Source organism: Phocoena phocoena, chromosome 8 (assembly GCF_963924675.1).
Source record: "Phocoena phocoena chromosome 8, mPhoPho1.1, whole genome shotgun sequence".
Lineage (NCBI taxonomy): Eukaryota > Metazoa > Chordata > Mammalia > Artiodactyla > Phocoenidae > Phocoena > Phocoena phocoena.
Window position 1 is genome coordinate 86,653,799 of NC_089226.1, and position 18,873 is coordinate 86,672,671.

Below are 18,873 nucleotides of genomic sequence, written 5' to 3' on the forward strand. Positions count from 1 at the left end.
TGGCTGTGTTGGGTCTTCGTTTCTGTGCGAGGGCTTTCTCTAGTTGCGGCAAGCGGGGGCCACTCTTCATCGTGGTGCGCGGGCCTCTCACTATCGCGGCCTCTCTTGCTGCGGAGCACAGGCTCCAGACGCGCAGGCTCAGTAGTTGTGGCTCACGGGCCCAGTTGCTCCGCGGCATGTGGGATCTTCCCAGACCAGGGCGCGAACCCGTGTCCCCTGCATTGGCAGGCGGACTCTCAACCACTGCGCCACCAGGGAAGCCCCTCCTCCATCATTTTGATGAACCTCCCGTTCTGACTTTTGGATTCTTTATCTTGTGATACTTCCTGATCCTTCCAGTTTGAGATCCTGTATTTGTCTCCTGATTTGGTTTTGTAGCAGTAGAAAATGTCGTCTTCTAAGCAATGCATGCTTCAGGAATACATTAACAGGCACACTCCTTCAGGTGATTTTTCACAGACAGAAGGGGCCATTGCCCCTCCCACCCCAAATCCTTCTTTTTTAATACCTGTATTTATATCTATTGAAGATATTGGATGTGGTTTCTAGATTTGTTTTCAACTACCTGGAGCATTTGAATCCCCTAGGGATCTTGTTAAAAATGAGGATTCTGAGGTTAGGGATGAGGCCTAAGACTCTGTATTCCCAGCAAGCTCCCACGTGAGGTTGCTGGTCCAGGGTAGCAAGGTCCTAAGTTAAGAACAGAAAATTGTAATGTGACTGCGTGCAAGCTCGTACTGCTCGCTGCATGACAGGCCAGTAAATCAAGAGATGAGGTGTTGGGGCAGGGAATAGTGACTTTATTCAGAAAGCCAGCAGACCGAGAAGATGGACTGGTATCGCAAAGAATGACCTTGCCTGCGTTAGAATTCAGGCTTCTTTTATCCTAAAAGAGGAGAGAATAAAGTCAAACTTTTCCTGGTTTCCGGTCAGCCTCCGGAGGGGATGTGTTAATTTCTTCCTGCCTGCAGTCATTCGCAGGTGATGCTGATCAGAATGTTTCCTATGAGTGAAACAAAGATATTTTACCATAATGCTCATTCCCTGGGAGGCAGGGTTCCCAAAGATGGGCCATTATGTATAATTTAAGCTTATAGGTAGCATCTCTTTAGTGATTGACTTGTAATAGAAACAGAGGTTGTTCCCTATTACAGGAACTGCACACAATTAATTCTTGTGCACTTCTTTAAACCTCTGTAAAATGATGATGAAGTGGATTCTATTATTACCCCATTTTATGAGTGAGAAAACTGAGAGCTAGAGAGGAATGACTTGACCCAGCAGATGTTGCTGGCAAGAGACAGAAGTAGGGCTTGAACCCAGGGCTGTCCTGCTTAACAGCCTCTTAAACACTGCGTAGTACTGCCGCTGAGAATTCTCATGATTTCCAAACCTTAGCCTTAATCAAACCGAGTTTTTCTGGGGAGGTGTTTTTCCATGCAACACATTATAAATGTCTGTGGCTGGAATCTATAAATAGCTTTACGGTGACGCAGGGCATAGAGCTTGGCCCTATGTGCTGCTCTGTAAGGAACTCGTGGTTATGCGTGCCAAACTTTGGTTGAGAGATGTTGTTTTTCTCTTTAGGGCACTCAAGTGGGAGTCAGGAACGTGGGGCAAACACAACCTCAGGTCCTATGCGGAAACCTCAAATTCCAGGTGAGTTTTGAGCTGTGAAGGAAAAATAATGCTAAAAGTGGGTCTCTCTGAATGTCCCAGAAAGGAAGCAGAGACCAGCTAGAAAGCGTGTTCTCCTGCATGTCTAACCTTGAAGCTGATGGCTCCTCTTTTCAAGCTAAAGGGTGAATGAGAGCACCACAGCCTCTTGGTGGGAAAGGATGGGACATTCCTTTTTATCTCGGTCCCATAGATTGACTGAGCTCCTATTTAGACCTGTCCCTGGTCTGTCCCATAGAAGCGCCATGTTAGTTACTACAGCTTCCTTCCCAAATGAGTGATCACCCCAGGGGCTCCTTGTCATCCCCTGATCCGTTTCCTATCCCAGTCCAGTTACCGCTTTACTTCCGGGTTTTGGGTGAAGCGTGTAAATTTCCCCTTGCATTGCAGACAATGGGGAGATACAAGGGTCATGTTAGGAGGAGTGAGAATATTCTTCTGGCATAAAAACTAAAAGAAAAACTACTTTTTCTCGAGGGACAGTCTTTACTGATCCAGACGGAAGAAAGTTTCAGAATGTGTGATGTGCAGTGAGAAGGCTGGGCCACTTGGCTCCCTCGAGCATAAGGATTTAAGGCATTTGAGGCAAATTCTTTATTCCACTTGGGCTCAGAACTGGGCATTTGTAAAGGGGGATTACAATAAAGGAAGGTTTTTCCTAGGGTTGTAAATGACTCTTTTAACTCTGCTCTTCAGAGGTCTCTAGACTGAGCCTCCCTTGGGGAGAGGGAAGAACGTGGTGTGGGCCGCGTCCCCTTACCTCGGCTTATCTGAGCAGAGCACGTGGAGAGGGGGAGTGGGCTGGGGGGTGGGGGTGGGATGCAGTTTGCTATAATCAGGCAGCAAGATTTTCCCCAGCTCTAGTGAGAGTGAATATGGAGCATCTCAGGGCTAGAACCCTGGGAAAAGAACAGAAATGGTTACTTCCTGTCAGCCTCCCCACCTCCTAGCTCTACCTCCCTCCCCAAACTCACCTAACCAGGGAGAGGTCAGACAGAGGCAGTACTGAGCAGGAAATCAGAGGAGAATCAAGCTTCCCAAAGAAGAATGGCCAGTGAATGGCTTCCCATTTTTCTTGTTCCTTAAGCTTTAGTTCATTGCGTGGATGTACGGCCCACTTTGCAATTGACTTGCAAATTGTCAAGTCATATTTTAATCCCACTAAAGCTTGGTTTTAAAACATATAAATAACATTTTATTGGTCTACAAGTGATACATTACTTTTTGGAGACATTTTTGAAAATACAGCTAAACAAAAGGGTAAAAATATAAATCCCTTATTATCTACCTCACCATCCAGGAATACCATGGTTACCATTTTCATGTATGTCCTTTCTGTTATTTTTCAATCTAATTTCTATGCAAACATGTAATTATACACACTGTTTAGTAAACTACATTCCCAACTAGTTGGCTACAGCTTTCCAACGTCATTAAATACTCTTCCCCTGTATCTTAGTACACAATACAATGGATGTACCCTAATTCGTTTAACCAGTCCCTAATTGTTGGATAGTAGGTTGTTTCCAACTTTACTATCACAAATAGCACAGTAATAAACATCTTTATAGCTAAGTCTGAGGTCCTATATATTCCTAGAAGTGTTAATGATGGATCAAAGGCTGTATATCTTGAAGGATTTTGACAAGTTTTGCCAAATGACCCCGCCCTATACACACAGGAATGTCCTTTTGCCCACCCACTAGTGGCCTCCATTTTTGTTCCTTAATAAAATGTAAGGTGAATGCTCTCATATAGGAAAGGAATGTTCCTTTAATTTATTTAATAACATTGCACCAAAAGCATCTACAGGTTTCCACAGGTCATTCTACACATTTTTGGAAACGTGTTTTTCTTCGGGGGACTTGGAAATCTTGACTGATGATAAGGGATGAAAACAAGAGTCCTGCTGGGCAAAGACCTACAGCAAAATAATTCTTCCAGTACTGTCTGGCTGTTGACTGGACCTTTGCTTGGACCCATGTATAGAGCTGACTGTAATTCTTTTTTGGACCAGGTCAATTTGTAAAGTGCATTTCTGTTTTCACAAGCTTATTTCCCAAGTTCATGGATATCTTTTGCTTCCCACCAGAATGGCTGATCATCTTGGCATCTCTCCTGGCCCTGGCTTTGATTCTTGCAGTTTGCATCGCTGTCAACAGTAGGAGAAGGTAAGGGGATGCTCTTCGGGGCCTTCAACCTTGAAAGGGCATCATTTAAACTTGGGCTGTATAACTACTAAGTATAAAACAGATAAGCTATAAGGATATATTGTACAACACTTGGAATATAGCCAATATTTTATATTAACTTTATATGGAGTACAATCTATAAAAATATCGAATTACTAGGTTGTATACCTGGGACTAATAGAATATTGTAAGTCAACCATACTTTAATCTAAAACTGAAAAGCCTTAGGTGATATGTCCTTGCTACTCAGAGTGTAGGCCCTGGAACCAGCAGCCTCCGCGCCCTGGAAGCTTGTTAGGAAGGCAGCATGAGATTCCCTACCCCAGACCTCCCGGATCAGAGTCTGTGTTTTGATAAGACCTAAGGGATTCATGTGGACAGTACAGTTGAAGAAGCTCTGCTCTGGCATATACTCCTTAGAGAAAGGAGACTGTGATTATTTGGACATCTGCTTTTAAATAGTGGTTGACTTTTTTGTGGTTCTTACTTCTGGGGGCGTTAAGCCCATGGAGACGCTATGTGCTGAAAGTTGTACAATATCTCACCAGGAGGACATAAAAGATATACTCATTCATTGATTCATGAAACACATATTTATTGTGAATTCATAGTGCACAAAAACGCTATATAGAGTTTCAGGGGTTGGCCCTTTGGCCTGTCTGAGGCCCCTAGAAAGTTCTAGAACCCTTACCTAAAGCAGGTATCGGGTTTGTGTTTTTATTTGCTGGGTTGTTTTGTGGTTTTTTTGGAATGACAGTATTTTCTGCTTTCTGGAAGCTGTCATTGAAAGGATTCAGGTTACGGCCTAGGTAGAGTTCCCTGAGACTGAGGTGTATGAGACAATAAAAAACTTTCCTTAGGGAAGTCTGAAAAACGACAGCTCCCTAGAACTGGCATGTGGGCTGTTTTCATACTGTCAAACGTCCCCTCTCTCCGACCTCAACCAAGGCCTATCGTTTTGGAACGTACACAATGCGTATACCTGATGGAGCTGTGACCAGGCTCTAGAAATAATGCTACCTAAAATGAAGTGAAGGAGAACAGTAATTCTAGCATCAGAGGAAATGAGCTTTCACAGGGGTATTCCGGAAGTGTAATTCTAAATTTCCTGTTCAACTTGTTCTAAAGAACCACGATTTTTCTCCAAGCAAATGCAGGGGAACATTTAACCTTTGGTAAACATGCCTTGAGGTTCCTTCTTATAAGGCAAAAGAATCTTACATCCAAGTGGGACCACATTGATTGTATCACTAGATCATCTAACAGGCCAGAAAAATGCCCCTCCATTTGGGGAAAGACCTGGAGAAAATTCTAGAATCTTTCTTGTTGGCTTTTGGAAAGCAAGAAACAGCTCATTTCATTGCCGTGTTACAGCCCATACTTATCGGAGGAAATCAAATAATGTCGTTTTACACTGATACAAGTTAAAGAAAGTGCTTTTAAAGTCGAATAGCTGTGTTGCTATCTGTACCTTTGAGGGCAAAATAAAAAAAAATATTAGTCATGATAGCCAATTGTATAAGGAACAAAAACTAGGAAAATAAATCTGAAAGACCTCCTAGAAGTCTCCCATGACTAAATGGAAAGAGATTTTTTAATTTTCAGTTGAATTTAAATAATGCGATTTGAGGGAGCCCTTACAAAGAGTCTTTATACTTTCCCTCGGCCTCTGTGTTTTCTCCTAGATGACTTTTGCTCAATTAAATATGAATTTCCTATTGTCAGAAATCAATCCTTTTGTTCCAGGCCCTAGAATGCACCACTTCTGCTCACATATACAGTCCATAAGCTTTGTGCACGTCACCATAGAAACGTTGGCCTCAGATGCTCGCAGCGTGGGGGAGAACTTGGAGAAGCATCTCAGTTGTCCCCAGAGCAGCTGGAGTCCCTGCAGTGTAGCTGGTTAGCTCCTGTGTCGCTTCTCATCATGTCTGCAGCAAAAACGGGCCCCCTTGCTTTCCTCCCCCTCCTGCCAAGACCAGTGGTCACCCTGGCAACAGGCAAACAGGGACACACAGGAGCTGGCACAGCAAGTGTCTCACAGGGAAAGTAGCTGCTTGGATGCTGTAAATTACTATGTCCTGATTTGATAATCAAAAACAGATTTGCCACGTAGCTAAAGGGTAGTTAACAGCTGCACAGGGCCCTGAGTGTGCAGTGTGTTTCTAAAGCCGCCAGCCCATTTCTAATCCTCTTAAGAGGCTGAGGCCTTTCTGCTTTGCGCGTTGCATTATAGAGGGATACAGAATCCTATTTTCATCAAAGAAAGTTTGGTTGAAGATGAGAAGCCTACAGCAGCCATTCATTTATTCAGCAAACCTCTTTTGAGGGGTGGCTACGACAGTCAACACTGCAGAGAAGAGGAAGACATTACAACGAAAAGGGTACCATCCCTTCTCTGCAAGAATCTTGGGCTTTCGTGACACTATTGGCCTGTTGAATTTGAGTCAGCTAATGTTTATTGAGAACATTCTCTGGGCCAGGCCCCGTTATGTTAATTACAGTTAAAAGGTAAAAGTGGAAAAGCATTAATTGCTGAAGTGGAGGTGGGAGAGTTAAACATGGGCTTCCGCGAGGAAGTGATCCGTGAGTTCCATCATAAAGCTGTAGCAGTGTAGCCCACTGTAATCTCTGCTAACCCAATCTCCTGCCCTCTACAGAGCTGTCCAGTATAACTTTCTGTGATGACAGAAGTGTTCCACGTTTGTGCTAGTACACAACCACTAATCACTTGTGGCTACTGAGCCCTCGTAATGTGGCTAGTTCGACTTAAGAAGTGAATTTTCAATTTTATTTCATTTGAATTAGCTTAGGTTTAAATAGACACATCTGGCTGGTGGCTACTGGATGGAATTGCAAAGCTCCAACACAATGCAAAATAAATCTCTAAATATCTTTAAGGACTGTCAGGTAGAAGAGACAGAAGGTCAGTTGTTAAGTTACTCCTCACCCACCCAAGTCTTTCAGGATAAACTCCCCCATGCCCTAAATATATGTTACCTGGGTTCTAAACCCCACCCGCTCCTGGCCAGGCTTCGGTCTGGCATCTTCTACATCGTGTCATCAGTGCATCCTCAGCTAATGCCTGAGATTGAAGGGGAAAGGAGATACAGGCCAGAGGCAGTTCAGTAAAAATCTCTGACCTTTAGAGTCATAAAGTCATAAAGTTGCAGATCCGGTGTAGTTCCTGGCCGTACCTAGCGGGGTAGCTTCGCGTGATAGGCTCGACTTCTTGGACTCAGAAAAGAGGTTAGCTGGATCACCTCTGAAGTACCCTCAGCTCTAATGTTTCTTTTAACATTCCTGTAACTAATAAGAATGAAAGAATTAGAACTTGCTTTTTAAAAGTGCTTATGAAATGCCCGGAGCACCAAATATTGGGCTGAGTTATGTATGAGCATCACCCTGCCCTCCTGAAAGAACTCAGACAAAAAACAGAGACCATGAATCCAAAGGGAAATGGGGTCAGGACCAAACCCAAGCCCAATATTCCTAAGCCCTGCACGTTGAATGTTACCCACTTTCAAAATCAGCTTCGTTTAGGGTAATAACATTACTCCCCACTTCACCCCCTTGCACAAACATTTTTTATGAGTATAAATCACTTCCCCACGATACTTCATCCAACTTCTCAAGTACACATTAGGTAGGTGAACGGGATTTACTTTAATAAGACACCTTTTCTCCAAAAAACATCTGATGCAAACTATTATATATGGAATGGATAAACAACAAGGTCCTACTCCATAGCACAGGAAATTGTATTTAATATCCTGTGATAAACCACAATGGACAAGAATATGAAAAAGAATGTATATGTATGTATAACTGAATCACTTTGCTGTACAGCAGAAATGAACACAACATTGTATAAATCAACTACACTCAATAAAATTGAATTTAAACAAAAAGCTATCAAAAACAAAGAACATATGAGATACCCCCTGGCAATCTGAAAAGACATAAGCAGCGTCCACCTTTGGCCTTTTCCGTCATCTTCAGGGTAAATATAACAAGGTGGGTGGAGGTAGCCAGAAGAAACAAACCAAACACATTTCATATGGCTCTGGTTACATTAGCAATTACAACAAGTGCTTCTTGAACATTTACTGTGTTCCAGATACTGTTCTAAGTGCTTATCCAAGGCCTCGGTTTCCTCACCCCACGTTGTTCAGGGGAGCAGCAAATAAAACAGTGGTAGACTTATGTATCCAGTGCCAGCCTCTGTTTCAAGGGATGTTCACAATCCTTTGACACTGGTACTCTTAACAGCCTGGTGTTACAGATAAGAAAGCTGAGGTTCAGAGAAGTGAAGTGAGTTGCCCCAGGTCACACAGCGTTAAGGTCCCCAAACCAGGCCTTCCAAGCCCCTGCTCTTGTCTATATGGACTGCATCCATATGCCCAGCCCCACAGACCATCACAAGTCAAGCATCCTTCTTCCCCCGAGCCCTCATCAAGCGTCATGCCAGAGGAGACAGGATCAACCTCCTATTCAGGATGTATAATGTCTGACTTCCCCAAACAAGGGATTAAAGTTTATGGCCTTGGCAGTCCCAGAGGGAATGGCCCATGATCATGAATAACAGAAGCTTTGTCTGTACAACTCCACATATCCAGTGGCAAAGTGAACAATTGTGACTTCATACTGTTGCCAGATCTCCAGATGGTTAGTAGCCTGAATTGAGTGCGGCAGAGCCCAGGCTTTCGGTCATAAAAGCCTAGATTTGAACATTGACTCGACCCCTCAAGCTAGTTTCTAAACCTTCCTGAACCTCAGTTTCCACTGCTGTATGATGGGAATGACAGCTGCTTTGTGAGATTATTGTAAGGATTACTTGGAATTACATGCAAAGTGCCTGGCATTCGGGAGGTGTCCGATAAATGCTAGCCCATGTCCCCCCATCCCCACTCCATGTGTAGTTGTGAGGGTCTGCACCTTTGCTTTTGTTTAAGCAGCATCTGACTTCTAGATGTGTGGCAGTGATTATGTTACAGGAAAGAGGAAGCATTGCGTCAGGCTGGGTATGATAAGGCAATGCTCTGACCCAGCAACAAGGCCACGGTCATGCCCTTCCATAGAAGACCTTCTGCATTTGGATCTTAAGTAATGTTACTGAGAAATCTTAAAGTAACAGTGAACAACTTGCCCAGGAGGTAGTTAAACCTCCTATATCCAGGGTTATACGGCAGTTAACGAATGTTAAGAGAAAAATCAATATGGCCTTATACTGCTAGAAAAGAGTTGTCTCATTCTTCTCGGTACTTGCAGTAATAACCCTGACAAGGCCCACAACGTGTTGACCGGGAGAGGAAGTAATGGGACTTCCTTGAATACGCAAATCAGAATGACTTACAGTCGTTCCGTTGATGGTTTATCTGAGCCTGCAGAAACAGCTGGAGTTGAAAAGAGGCAAACATTTCCCTTCTTTAGTATGGTGGAAGGAGAGTTAGAACTCGGGAGTCAGACACACCGGGGTTTGAATCCCAATTCTTTTAGCATTTGTTGAATAACCTGGGGCAAGTTATGGAATTTTCTGAGCCCCAAGATTTCTTTGGCTGTGATAACGGGATAATGATAGCACTGGCTTCCCAGAGCTGTGACCACTGATTCTCGAACTCAAGTGCACATCAGAAAGCCCTTGAGGGTTTGCTAAACCACAGACCCTGGGCCCCTCTCCTCGAGTTTTCTGATTCAGTATGTCTGGGGTGGGACTGAGAATTTGCATTTTTAACAAACTTACATTTGTTAACTTTTGCTGCTGGTTCAAGGACCTCACTTTGAGAAGTGCCACTTGTTAAGAGTCAGTAGGATGAAACATACTCAGATTGTCATCAACTGTAGTGGTGGTGGCAGTGACAGTGACGATGATAATTGGGTCATTGCACCCATTTCTCACGTGATTTTTAAAATTATTAGGTGTGGGCAGAAGAAAAAGCTGGTGATCAACAGTGGCAATGGCACTATGGAGGAGAGAAAGCCCAGCGGACTGAACGGAGAAGCTAGCAAGTCTCAGGAGATGGTGCATTTGGTGAACAAGGAGTCGTCAGAGACCCCAGACCAGTTTATGACCGCAGATGAGAGGCGGAACCTGCAGAATGTGGACATGAAGATTGGGGTGTAACACCTACTCCATGACCTTGGAAAGAAACCATTGTCAGAGACACAATCTTTACAGGGAGCTGGGACACTTCACAGATGCGATGTGCTACTGATTGTTTCATTGGGGATCTTTTTTCAGCATAAAATTTTCTATTCCTTTTTGGGTTTTTGTGTGTGTGTGTTTTGTTTCTTAAAGTCAGTTCCAATTTATAAAAACAGCATTGCTTTCTGAAATGAGGGCCCAGTTAATAATCGGCAAGAATTTGACTGTCCCAGTTCCCACCTAGAAGCCTTTCACCTCCCCCCCGGGGTGTGCTATGGACGGCTTCTAGCAAAAGCCACACATCCATCTTCCTGGTCTTCAGCCTTCCCTCCACCCCACCAACCAGGGAACACCCACCTGCTAAGGACATCCCCCAGGGCTAAGAGGGATTGGTCCCTGGGAGGAAATTTGAATGGGTCCATATTGCCCTTCCAGCAGCCCAATCCCTGGACATTTCTTTCCAGTGGGGTAGGGGAAGGGGATGCACTAGTCACACATCCCCTTCTACAGACCCCCTGGAAAATTTTCAGATGCTTCTGGAAGATACCCATACAGTGAAGCTATTTATCTGTGGTAAGCTATTTATCTGTGTTTTTGAAATATGAAACCCTGGAGGTCCTTTGATCAGAATGATTATTTTGTTGTTGTTACTTTGTCAGAGGCATAAAAAGGTTTACGCTAATTCATAATAAACATCTATACTTCTTCCACTTTAACCCTTTGTGCTGTGATCCTTCAGTTTCTTAACCAGCAAAGTCTGACAGCTCATCAGGGAGACATGAGAAGGTCCTCCTTGCAGCTCTTCATCTCAGAGCTAAGCCCCCAGTCAGGCTCACTCACCCAAATCTCACAGAGGATCAAGGGAGGTAGCATTGTTTTATTTCTGAGGCTCTGAAGGCATTCTGTCCTGTCTTAGAACCAGAATTGTGAGAGGAGGAGCTTCAGCTGCTCTTATGTATTAACGGCTCCCTAGTCTCTCCCCTGAAAGGCTGTAAAAAGTCACATCAAATTTGCATGACCGACCATTTGTGATGTCCCATGTCCTAGACGCTGACCCTGTTCATGATGTCCAAAAACAATATGGAAGTGCCTTCTGACCTTTTGCAATAAAAGGAGAAACCAGTGGAAATCAACAAGCCTAGACGGTACCCAACTGATCGACGCAGGTTGGGCAAGTGGGGTAGGGAACAGTGCAGATCCTGTTGGAGGATTTTTATGGCTCTATTTGCTTATATTTTCCCAAGCCAAGTCTGTCGCCAACGCAGTTGCTACTCAGGGTTAAGCTAAGTGCCTGGAGAATCCCTCAAAAGGTTACAGGGCTTCCCACCATTGGAATCTTATCACCAGATGGGCAGCTTTATGGCCAGATAAGAGAATAATGGCTTTATCCCTTGCTTGGCAAGTCCTCTGTGGTCTTTATTTGTAAATTGAGGAAGCTCCGTTGGTCCTGGAACTTCCCAAGGCTACTTGTAATAGAAGAAATTGAATCTGTAAAGTAAGCGTTCCTATAAAATGGGACCCATAAAAAGTAATCTGTTTCCTAAATTGATATGCTTAACTGGCAGTGTTTCTCCGCCCAAATATGAAAAAGAAGGAAGAGAAGTAAAAGGTCCCCCGTAGATCAGGGCTGGGCTTACACCGAGAATTGATTCTGAAAGATACACTTAAAGGAGAGATGCCGGCCTTCTGCTCACTCTCAACCTCTGCTCTCCCCTCCCCACCCTCACACCCCCCGCTCACCCCGCTCATAACACCCTCCGCATCATGGTCTTTGAAAATTTCCTTTCTCTTTTGTGGACGTCCTCGATCAGCTCCATATTCAGCTGTCCGGTGTTCTTTTTATTTTCAAGTTGAATGAAAAGAAAATGGACCTCAAGCCACGCTGTTGTTACTGCCACTAGTGTCCAAGTACCCCCGCTTTCCAAGAGCTGTCCTGGGTCTGCTGCAGACCCGAACAGGCTCATGCAGGCTCTTTAACCTAAATGCAACAAATCACAACAGGGTCAGGTTCAGGCAGGCCAGACCAGGCTCTGCCTGTCCCCCAGATTCTCTCTGGGGTCCTGGATAGTCATAGAAGTCTCACAGCTAGGGATGGTTTTCCACCCCTTCTTGACATTCCCATCAAATAGGCTGAAATAGGAGATTGTTTTCTACTTAATTTTGGAATTAAATATGATCTTTCCTTTTATTATTGTTGTCATCTCTCACTTGGATGTACCCCTGTGTTCTTAAGATAGGAAAAGGGGAGGTCTAAAGCATTCATCCTTGGATGCAGTACCCCTACAATATTGCCTGTGCTCATGGAATAGGATATATTCTATGCCACTTGAAATAAGGGCGTAACTCCAGAAGCACAAGTTCACTACGCGTCATTCCTACCAGTGACTTGCCAGGTGGCCTGGGCTAGGTCATTAAACTGAGCCTTGTTTGTAAAAGAAAGGGGCCAGCATTCTATTATTTTGCAAAGCTTAAGAGAGCGAAGCTGAGAGCTTTGCAAACCTGAGGGCTTAAGGTGTAATTTTTCCTAGAACTGTAAATCTTTTGTGTCTCCTGAAGGCTTCCTTTAAATTAGCACCGGGTGAAAAATAAGATGAGGCAAAAGACAACTTCATATCCATATTTTGCAGATTCTAGCCTGACAGAGTAGATTTCTCTAGCAGAACCTCCCCAAAAGTTTTACATTGAGACCATTGGCACCTAGAATAAATTTCATAGCCTACATTTATTCAGTGCTGGTACTGCAGAGGAATAGGAGAAAGGATTCTCCGACTTCTCCAGAAGAGGAAAATGTACTTAAGAATAATGTTCACCTTTGTGTCATAGGTATGCCTTTTGTAAATCACTTGTATTGAATATCCCAAGAATAACCCATTGTTCATGCATGTACAATGACCATTGTTTGATTTTTCACAGCACACCCTTCCTCTGATTTTTATATATATTTTTAATGGACCAGTAATAATGAGGAAAGCACGATATGTATATTGCCCAGTTGAAAGCACTTATTGGAACATACTAAAAGGCTGCTATTAAAAGGATAAAGGAAATGGGCTCAGGAGTCTCTGATTTAAAGGGGTGGGAGGTCAGGGGTAGGTTTGCAGAGCTGTGATTATCTGGTTGTCTGGGTAATTTAGAAACGAAAGGCTTAAAGGTTTATGAGGTGGCTGAAGCTTCATACTCATTTTATTTTTTTCTAAGAAGAAAAATCACATGAATTTCTATCACTTGAGACTCTTCTTTTGGAGAAAGTATATGGCCTACACGTTTCAAATTAAAAGAGACACTGTGAAGTGTTAGTTCTTCAAAAGCCAAGAACTACCCCTGGCCCTCTAGTTAAAGAAAGGAGAGAGAATATACTTGCCTTCATTCCCTCATGCAAGCCTCTAAAAAGACAATAAAGCAATATTGCAAAAAGGCATAAACCAATGGGATGAAAGAAGGTGGAGGAAGAGACAATATCAACAAAAATATGAAGCTGGAAAGTGACGGTTCATTGATAACTGAGCAAATTTGGAAACGCTGAACCCTAAGCCAGCAGTGGGGAAAGTTGAGAAGCAACCAGATTTGTGTAGCAGAACCCCCAAAGCCTTCTGTGGTGGAGAAAGCAGGGCTCAAATTAGGGGAATGGGTTTAAATGCATCTATTTAAGATGCAGTCAGAACCCCAGATCTTCTTTCCCACTCTAAGTAGCCAAATGATGGTTCTTTCCCAATCCCAGAAAAAGACTGGAAGGTGATTCTCTAACGAGGACAAATGAGAGAGTCTCTGACTGAGGGGCAACAAAGCATACACATTTGACATTAAAAGTATCATACCAAAAAGAGAAACCATACGTAAGGAATGTTGAGTCTCCCTAGACATTTTTTCCCCAGCTTGGCTCCCAGAATGCAGGCAGCCAAGCATATATGCTCCAAGCAAAAGCTCAGTCTTTCTGGGGAATCTGATAAACTTCAGAGCAAACCTGAAAGATACTAACAAGATAGTTTCCCAAGGAAATAGCCCAGCAAAGCAATCTACAGTGAAGATCTCAAACCCTACCAGGTACATGGGGTTCTTAGCTTTCTGTGACTCCCTCTTACACATGATGAGCAGAGACAATTCATGGAGAAGAAAACTTAAAAATATATCATTAATAATCTCAATAAGAGAAGAGGAGATAATATCTATCTATGAAAGAAGAACACAATGCTAGTGTAAAAAGGAACATTCAGTGAACACCCAAAAAAAGAAGCTTTTTAAAATTTAAGCATGAAAGCACAAACTAAAAAAAGAAACGCAGCAGAAACTTTGCAAAATAAAGTTGAAGAAAAATCCCAGAAAACAGAGCAAAGACAAAGCAATGGAAACAGAGGAGAAAAGATAAAAGTAGAGAAAATTCTAGGAAATCTAACATGCAAATAATAGCAATTACAAAAAGAGAAAACAGAGAACATGAAGAAGAAGAAATCATCCAAGAAATACATCAAGAAAATTCCCCAGAGTTGAAGAACATGAATATTTAGACTAAAATGACTGAACGCTTAGCACAATGGACAAAAACAGACCCACACTAAGGCACGTCATCATAAAAATTCATAACAGTCAAGGTCAAGAGATTATCCTATAAGCTTCTGAGGAGGAAAGTTTACATCATAAAGAGGATCAAGGATCAGAATAGAATTAAACTTCTCAACAGCCACATTGAAAGAGCGAGGACAGTGAAAAAAGTGCCTTCAAAATTCTGAGCGAAAGGTTTCCAAGCTAGAATTCTAATGTAGCTAAACCACAAATTAACTGTAAAGGTAGAGTGAAGACATTTCAGATATGCATTGTCTCCAATCCTAGTCACCCATTCCCAGGCAACTCCTGAAGGATGTACTCCAGCAAAACAAGGGAGTTACCAAGAAAGGGGAAAACGTGAAATTCTGAAAGCAAAGTACAAGGAATTCCTAAAGTGATAATAAGGGGAGACCCTGAGATGACAGCTGTACAGCATATCTAGGGAGCAATTAGTCCAAACTGGAGTACTGATTAATAAAGGAAACAACAAATGTCTCAGCTTCATTGACCTCTAGTTAAAAAGATTACTTTTTGGTTATATCAGTTAACTACTGATGTATTTAAAACCACTCCAAAACATAATAGCTTAAAATAACAAACATTGGTTATTTCTCACCAGTCCACCCATTGGCAAGGTGCTTCTGTGATCTGACCAGAGCTCAGCTGGGATCTGACCGGGGCTCAGTTCATGACTGGACTGCCCGTGGCTGTGGTTGATGAACAGGTCAACTAGAAACTGGCTGGTCTACCATGGCTTCGTCTGGGATGGCTGGGACCACCGGAGTCTCTTTCTATGTGTCCCTCACATGCCCCCAACCACCTAGTATAGGCCTGGCAGGGTTCCAGGTGAGAGCAAATGCCCATAACACTTCTTGAGGTCCAGAACTGGCACTCTATCCTAACACAATTTACTATTGGCCAAAGCAAGGCATAAGAGCAGCCCAGATTTAAAGGCTGAGAAATAGCTTCTACCTCTTCATGGGAGTTGCTGCAAAGTCCTATTGCAAAAATTGTAGCTACAAGAAGGCCAATGACCAGGGCCATTAGTACAATCAACCTAGGACAGATGTGTTGAAAGATTCTTGCTTTCAAGGGCACCTCTCATGTTTATGCTTAAGATACACACACCATTTTGGCTGTGTTGGCAACAACATTCATTTAGAAAGACATAAACAACTTCATAAATGCCATTTATTGGAAAAGAAAGCAGGATGCTGTGTAAATATAGTTTGGGAGATCGCCTGGGACAGTAGAGAGAGCTCTGGAATTAGACAGATTTGAGTTTTAATACTGACTCTACCACTTAGCTGTGCAGCCCTGCTCACACGGCTTAAATACCTTGAGTCTTACCTTTCTCGTCTGTAAATAAGGGACAATAAAACCTTCACAGGGTCGCTATGAGGATTACAGGAGGTAATAATTATTGATACATGGCAATGCGTGGCATATATCAGGCCCTCAAAAATCTTAGTTCCTATCTGAATGTTAATTCATCTCCCACATGCACACTCTAGGTACTTGATTTCTCTTTTCATCACCCTCTCCAGTTTTCCGAAATCTAACCAGCTTTTAAATGTGTGTGGCTATTAGGGTACCTGGAGCCAGACTATTTCAGGATCCAAGGCTCTCAAGAGTGATAAGATTAAATGAAATCTCCCAAGAGATTTTAACAGAGATGCCTTTTGCTTTTAAAGCAAGGCTGAAGAGCAAGCAGTCCAGGAAGCAGGTTAGCTGGTGTCCCTTGATGAAATCTTGGCTATTCAAGCTGTGGCTGCAGACTAACCAGAGTTGGAGCCCCACCCACGGCTTTGATCATGACCTCCAGGAGGTAGTCTCACCCCACCCCGACCCAGGTAGAGCTCTTTCTTCCCCTTAGTACACCTCTTCACCTTGTCCAGGTGTCACTGAAGCAGGCCTTACTCTGCCATTTCATTAATTCGCCTGTGGGCCTGTCTCTTTCATGAGACAGTGAGTCTCTTGAGGGCAGGCTTTGGCTTTGTATCTCCAACACACAACAGAGGGCCCAGCTTTGTAACAGCCTCAAAAGCTACCATCTGCTGAGCATTTATGGATACCTGGGTTTACACATCTGTGAGTCTTCCCTACAACCAGTGAAGGGGAATTCTTATCCCATTTGAACAGGTGAGGCACTGGTGGGTACCAAGAAGTTAATTATGGTCCCCAGCTACACAAGGAGAAGGTGGTGGGACCTGAAATGGAGCTCAGCTCCATCCAAAGTCTCTGACTTAACGTGCTTTATTGACTATTGGCAGAAGTTTGGTAAACTGAATTCGTCCAAGTTAAGAGATGGTCTCCAAATGACGCAAACCAGGTCAGCACGCTCTCACTCTCTGTGCCTGGTGGGGCAAAAGGAGGTATTCAGAAACCGCAGGAAGAGTTTAGGGATGAGTGAGTGAAGATACACTCACCATTTAGGCCATAGTGGTGATAGAATTAATTTAGGAAACCATAAACGACCTCATGGATCGCTGTTGTTATTGGAAAGGGAAGGAGCAAGTCGTGAGTGAATGTGAGTTTTGCTATCGTGCCCTGGAGAAAGGGTCAGGGGAGCAGCCAGTCTGGCTGAGCTATTATTCCTCTTTCCCAATAACTAGCACCCCAGCCTCCAGCCCCCTCCCTTGACTGTGTTGACATCTGGTCTTCATCACCAGTGGTTTGCCCATCACGACTCCCCATCACCCGCCTCTTCAATCCCACCCCCTCAGGTTTCCAGACTGCTTGCTTCATCATATGATGACTACTGTTTTCCAGGAATCTAGTCCAAACCACTTCCTCCTTCCTAACTCCTTAGAGAGGAATGGCAAAAACCTCAAGAAAGGAAGCTAAAGTTTGGTGAGAAAACGGTGGTCTTTAAAATGAGACTGGGAATTCCCTGATGATCCAGTGGTTAGGACTCTGGGCTTTCACTACGGAGGATGCGGGTTCGATCCCTGGTCGGGGAACTAAGATCCCGCAAAACACGTGGCACAGCCAAAAATAAATAAAATAAAATGAGACTCCGAGTTCAAATCCAACCCCTGCCACTTACTCCCTTTATGACCTTCACAAGTTATTGAATGGCTCTGTGCCTCAGTTTCCTCATCTGTAAAATGGGAATAGTAATTACTACCAGAAAGACTGCTGGTGGATTAAATAAGGTAAAGTGTATAAAATGCATGGAATATTGTAGATGTGCACTGGTTTCCTCCCTCCTTCCTGACATCTTCAATGTTTTTCTTGTGTGAATCCATAGTAGGGACCTAGATAGAATATGAACCATGATGCAGGGGAAGTCAGAGGTATTCCAAGAATTTTTGAGCCCCTCCCAAACCCATCTGAGAATTGGGGTCCTAAGACCCTCCCACCCTGAGATGCCCAAATAGCCATCAGAAAGGAAAAGAGGTTCCCCTTCTGCCTTCTAGGGAAGGGTGGAATTATCTAGGCTTATTATTAACACAATCTTACTACACAGAGGCCCTGCTACAGCCAAGCTTCAGGCTGGCTCCTACCTAGATGGGGAGAGAGAGGAGACAGGTTGAAATTCCAAGGACCGAGCTCCAGAGATCCCAGGCTCACACCTTGGGAACTCTTCCATGCAAAAGTGGAGAGACAGGTTTTTAGCACTAAAGGCTTAAGGGCAATTCAAACTTCAGGCAAGGTTACTGGAGTTCAGGAAGAGCTGTGCTTTTCATTTTCTACTCCTCCCAAGATTCTTTAAATCTCATTAAGAAATGAAGAAAGAAAGAAATGCTGGGAAAAGCTGTCCGAAGGATAAAAATAGAGCTAGAAGAAGGCAAAGAAGAGCAAGACTTGAACAGTTGCTGTGAAAGGAAAAAGTTAGTACTTATTTATTAAGGACCTTCGACATATAGCAGATATAGAAATCAGAATAGGTGTAAGTGATCCCAAAAAAGTCTCAAGAAGGACAGCATCTCTCCTCTCATTCTCAGTGAGGTTTACTGGCTTCACTCCCAGGGCAGGTTGGACTGGCCACACTTGCCCTCTCTTCTCTTCCACCCTCTGAAGCCACTTTCTCTGGGATCTGGAGCCCGGCACCTTCGGAAGCACAAGGTCTGGATGGGCCTACAGAGTCATTGGCAACCCGGTGCTCTGTCTTAGGGCAGCACAAGGCTGGGACCTCTCTCAGCAAGCCAACTTCCTGACCCCTGTTTTAAATCACTCTCCCCTTTGGCAAAATTTAAAGATTTGTGTAAAAGCGAAATAAGAAAAGTCTTGTGTTCATCTGGCCAAAAAAAAAAAAAAGTTGAGACCAATGGAATTCTCCCATCTAGTTTCAGTCCTTTCAGATACATTGTTTTC

The 18,873-nt window shown here is 43.5% G+C and overlaps 1 protein-coding gene across 6 annotated transcripts in view; it reads left to right on the forward strand.

Moving 5' to 3' along the window:
- CD44 (CD44 molecule (IN blood group)) overlaps positions 1 to 10,730 on the forward strand; it is an 86,838-nt gene extending 76,108 nt beyond the window's left edge. For 5 of the 6 annotated variants that reach the window (XM_065882827.1, XM_065882828.1, XM_065882829.1 and 2 more), the window contains 3 exons: positions 1,588 to 1,659; positions 3,770 to 3,848; positions 9,789 to 9,993. In XM_065882827.1, coding sequence (XP_065738899.1) covers positions 1,588 to 1,659; positions 3,770 to 3,848; positions 9,789 to 9,993 — 356 coding nt within the window. Of the gene's footprint in view, positions 1 to 1,587; positions 1,660 to 3,769; positions 3,849 to 9,788 lie in introns of all 6 variants that reach the window. The other variant, XM_065882831.1, reaches the window with a different exon arrangement.
- The last annotated feature ends 8,143 nt before the right edge of the window (positions 10,731 to 18,873 follow it).